The 4,906-nt window shown below is 35.3% G+C and overlaps 1 protein-coding gene across 1 annotated transcript; it reads left to right on the top strand.

Moving 5' to 3' along the window:
- The first annotated feature begins 2,092 nt into the window (after positions 1-2,092).
- On the top strand, positions 2,093-4,307 carry LOC127860885 (uncharacterized). The gene is made up of 2 exons (XM_052399192.1): positions 2,093-3,726; positions 3,844-4,307. The coding sequence occupies exons 1-2, from the start codon at positions 2,571-2,573 to the stop codon at positions 4,305-4,307; spliced, it is 1,620 nt and encodes a 539-aa protein (XP_052255152.1). The 5' UTR covers positions 2,093-2,570.
- The last annotated feature ends 599 nt before the right edge of the window (positions 4,308-4,906 follow it).

Here is a 4,906-nt window from a genome sequence, read left to right as displayed (position 1 = left end):
CCATGGATCTCAAAACATTAACATCATTAAATATAGATAATAAAACTTATTAGTTTTAAAACATTTGTTCGGACAAATATATTATACATAATTATTCAGTTAACTAATTTCAACGAATTACAAACATGTTAAGCTATTCTTATAGTATTATAGTACAATCTTATTACATATATGGACCATGTTAAGGTCGGTTTTTAAGATGTTCTCGATAGTTACTGTACTTGTTTGTAAATAGATAATTTCGACTATTTACAAGCCTTTGTAATATGAACATATGCATAAGAGTCGAAAGATCCTTTAATTGAACACCAAACGCTGTTCGATTTAATTGTTCAATAATCAAACAATTACTTTAAATGTGATAAACACCAAATGATTACTGTTGTTTTATAATTATTCATAGCTGATGCATAAACAGTTATTCATCCTCCTTATCCATGACTATTTGTTTTGAGGATATGTAAATATTGCCGAACATGTATTTCCATGTGTCAAAGAGAGTCATATGATAAACAATAGATGTTTGTTTAATGTTTTTCATGTATAACACTGACCTTGAATCAAATGCACATTTGCATTAATTATTGTAATAGATGTCCGATGTTTTAAATAACAAGATATTTCGTTTTGACAACTTTGATAAAACGCTTCAAAGTGTGGTAAGTTAGGTTAATAAAGTTGCGTGTCCAGCTTTAATATAGAAATGTGTTTTGTGTTTCAAGACGAGTATCATGTTGGTAACTTAATTGGACACAGATTCGTTCATCTATCAATGCAATCTTTATTGACTCAAAGCGATGCGAGGATTAATTTTTCATATTAAATTCCTAAAATGCGATTGACACGACAAAAACATTCGCGGTTTACTTTATAAACCAACTCTCGCTTGTTGGGATGCTTAAAGCGTTCAAGCGTTTATTCACTTCATCAATAATACCATATCGGCTTTCATATCACGTGACAATGTTCTCCTTTTGATACGTAATAATGAAAACGGTATCGCATTATACACTAATTCATGAGTTTGATTGACACATCTCTCAGGTTAATGGGAGGGGAGAGAAACTTTTTATAGGAAAAGCACTAGTGTCGCTCATCAAACTTCTGTACATGTGTTTGTGTGCAGTGCTTGTATTGCTGCGGTTCATGCTTGTTTATACATGTCATATAAAACTTAAGTTTGCTTTAAATGACACTAACTTGTAAACATAGTTGGATTATGAATACTAATTTATTATACGCAAGTTCTGTATTTACTGTTGTTTTAATAAGTGCACGTGGTTTGTGATGGATTTACTCTTGAATTTTCTTCACATGGCCTATCATTGTATTCAAGTTACCATTTGAGTTTCGGATCTACAAAACGTAATAAGCGAATTCTAGTAGAAAATGCGAGTTCGATCATTTGTCTACAAGCAACCAACAAGAATAACACATAGAAGGATTCATTTAGTGTGGTATATCTGCCTTTCTTGAAATACAATTTACTCCAGAATCGCTCAAAGAATCGAATTAAGGTATTTGTAACAATATACATTTATGCAAACGATGCAATAATTGATTAAATGAATTTCATAATATATCGCTGTGAAGCGTTTCGACAGAGAACAATATTACTGTGACTAAGGCGGAGCACTTGGGAAAATACAAAGTCAAATGATGCTGATAAAAATATATATGTAAATCTCAAATTGTGTAACTTAATTTCATCTATAAAGCACTAAAATGAAACTAAATGTATCACTGACATGTGCTGCAGAGATAAAATGCACTGAATTAGTTTTTGCTATTTAAATAAACACTGCAGTATGAACATGTCACTTAGGTTACGCATCATTTGGGAACACATCACACACATGGAATGTATCGACATATTACCAGAGAAATAAATGGATACAGCGGGCTGAAAGGTTTGATGTGCGCAAATCTTCGATTTAGATAATACATCATTGTGTTTATCATTTATAAATTAGCGCTGTATTGTGCGCAGTTTGAGTTGAAATCGATAATAAAGAAAATGAACGTGTGATAACGATAAGCCAGTATCAATGAAATTTCAAAACATGTCCGCTACCTCTAGAAATAAAATGAATGAAATGCAAATGTATCAGACAGGATCGGTGAGTTTTATTTGTTTAGATCTGTAATCGACTGAGGGATCTTGTCGATTAAGAGTGGATTTAGGATAATCGAATGCAGTCGTGTTTCAAACTTGCGTGGTGCACGATGTGTTAATCTATATAGTAGAAGTTAATAACTCACTGTGGGGTATCAACACAAACTAACCGTGCTCTAAGAAATAGTACGCTGTAAGAATCCTATGATTTTGAAAAAATACTTTACGCCATTACATCTTTATATAATGTGATTTTCCCTATAATAACAATTACATGAATTCTGTCACTTTCACCTAATCACAATATGTGTTTATCGAGAAACAAATGGATAATCGAGCACAGGATAGGTTTGAGTTGTCTTGTAAATGTCTGGGAAGGAGTAGTCAAATGTGAAGCATTTGCTAGAAACGGTACCTGTGGATAAATGTGAAGTAAGTGCCACGTTGTGATATAATGTATCAGAGCACGTCCAGACAGCCGGAGTCAATAAAACAACCGTGCTATTGCCGTGAAAACACTCCATCTTGCTTTAAAAATACCTGCGTGACGTCGAACATTAATTATGACGTCGACACGCGGTCGTCGTCATTCAATGACACGAGGTCAACATGCGTTGAAACTGCTTCTGAGGCGGAAAAGTCATCTTCAAGTCGACTTCAATGCAGCGTTGCCAATGTAAGACGAAAGAAGGCGATCTTCGAAAACGCTGCTTTGCCTGATACCGAAGTCAGTACGGTGAGACACGTTCACCGATTGAATCATAGCGTAAACAGGGGCAATAATTACTCAGTTCAACCGAAGGTAAATAATTCGTTTGATAATGCCCGCGTTTGTCCAAAGCAGTCTTATGATAGTAATCGCCACTTTTCAATGGAAAGGAAACATATGCGTATACAACAGATGCAAGAGACTGGGTTTGATGCACTGTCTTATAACTCAGACACTGAACAAATACAAAGAAATGGTCCACACTATCAAACACAGGATAGACATTCCATTGAGACGTCTGATAATTCATATTTGAAATTCATCACCCCGTTAGACAACAGCATACATTTTCAAAATAGCAATGAAGGCAACGAAGAAGTACCTCGAGGCGAAATTAATTATAAACGGAAGATGCATAATTTAAATCACCGTAGTTATGATTGTGTTGCTCAAACAAGTAGTACTTATCGGTATGGCAACAGCGGGACAGGTATGTCGGGTGATTTGTATTATGACACCACTAAACCGTCTAGAAATAGAAGCAAACAGGAGAGTGCAGATAGCATTAATGATATAGATAATTGTCGTACCGGTTACTGGCGTTCATATACAAAATGTTCAAACAAAGATTCAACGACCAACTTAGAATCACATCTTGCATCAGAGTCAAAGACAACTACTTCTCAAACGGATAATTCTCAGTGCGATGTGACGTCGTTCAACATCACAGATGATCCACCGCGTCTCGCTCCCCGTACAAGGGGAGGAAATAATGTCAGTGAGCTAATTCATAACAATAGGACACGCCAGTCGATTAGTCAACCCTTCCCTCAGTCAACCACTCAGTCGATGGGAATTCTTCCAGACAAGCCGAATATGTCGCAAATAAGGAACTTACAAAGTAATTCACAGTCATTTGCTGCAGCATTATGTCCCGAAACTTGTACTTCTCAATCAATTGATATTAGAACTTCAAACACAAAGTTCGACGTTTTGAAAAATGCAATTAATATTTCAGATGATGGAAGCATTTATCCAGCCGAATCTGGAAAAACATATTATAAAGTGAAACCTGATGGAAGCGATACGATTTTATCTGGAAAAAAATCTGGGGGGAATATAATTTTGACAGAAGTGCAGGTACACAAACCACCTGATGCAAAATCAGGTGTTATTGAGGACTTACCGGATATTTGTGGAGACAGTTATATACATAACAACGTGACTGGAATAGATTTAGATGAGGATATTTTCGCAACTATAAACAATGTGAGTGCTTTCGTGACTAAGACTGGTTCAGAAAAGGGCCGTGACATGTCGGAATTTAATTCCAAGAATGTCCCTGTGAGTGACACTGTGTCATTCGGAAAAAGATCTAATAATTCAGCGGAGAACCAAACAAAGACTTGGAACGGGGTCATGCAGGATTTATTCTACAATATGGATAACGTGGACCTAAAATCTGGTGAGTTCGATACTTGAGAAAAATATACAGTATAATAATTGACTCTTTTGTCAGTCATATCATAATTCGATACGAAGCCAGAATGAGTTATTTTTGTACGAATAAAACTTCTTTGTGCAAATTTTCTAGCTTTACTAGGCAGGTTTGGTCTGTGAATGTTAGTCACATTGTAGCCTATAAATTGTGTTTAAATCTAAAGCCAAATGGGTAATTTAGAAGGACGATGTGAGTGCGTGATGAAATATTAAGTGTATCTTTTGGGCCTTTAATTTATTTCAATAACATTCAGCCTAAAAGTCGATTGTCATTTTGGCTATTAATATGAGAAGTTCAACTTTTATCAACACACGCAGTACCTCTATTACATTATGCATCATACAGTTTCTGTTGTATTGCACCATCTTTTTAAGCTCAAACTGGTGCATAATAAATAGACTCTAGTTACAAAGAAGTGAATACGTTGTGAAAATAGCGCACAATAAGCATTATTTTAACATGTTTACACCAGAAATCGGGATTTAATGCTGTGCTTATTGAAGCCACGTATTTGATTTTTTTTTCCGCAGTTTAAGGCCCTCGTGTCTATATCATATAACCGTATTAAAAGCCGGACGGG

This window comes from Dreissena polymorpha, chromosome 15 (assembly GCF_020536995.1).
Source record: "Dreissena polymorpha isolate Duluth1 chromosome 15, UMN_Dpol_1.0, whole genome shotgun sequence".
NCBI lineage: Eukaryota > Metazoa > Mollusca > Bivalvia > Myida > Dreissenidae > Dreissena > Dreissena polymorpha.
This window is presented reverse-complemented; position numbering and strand designations above follow the sequence as displayed.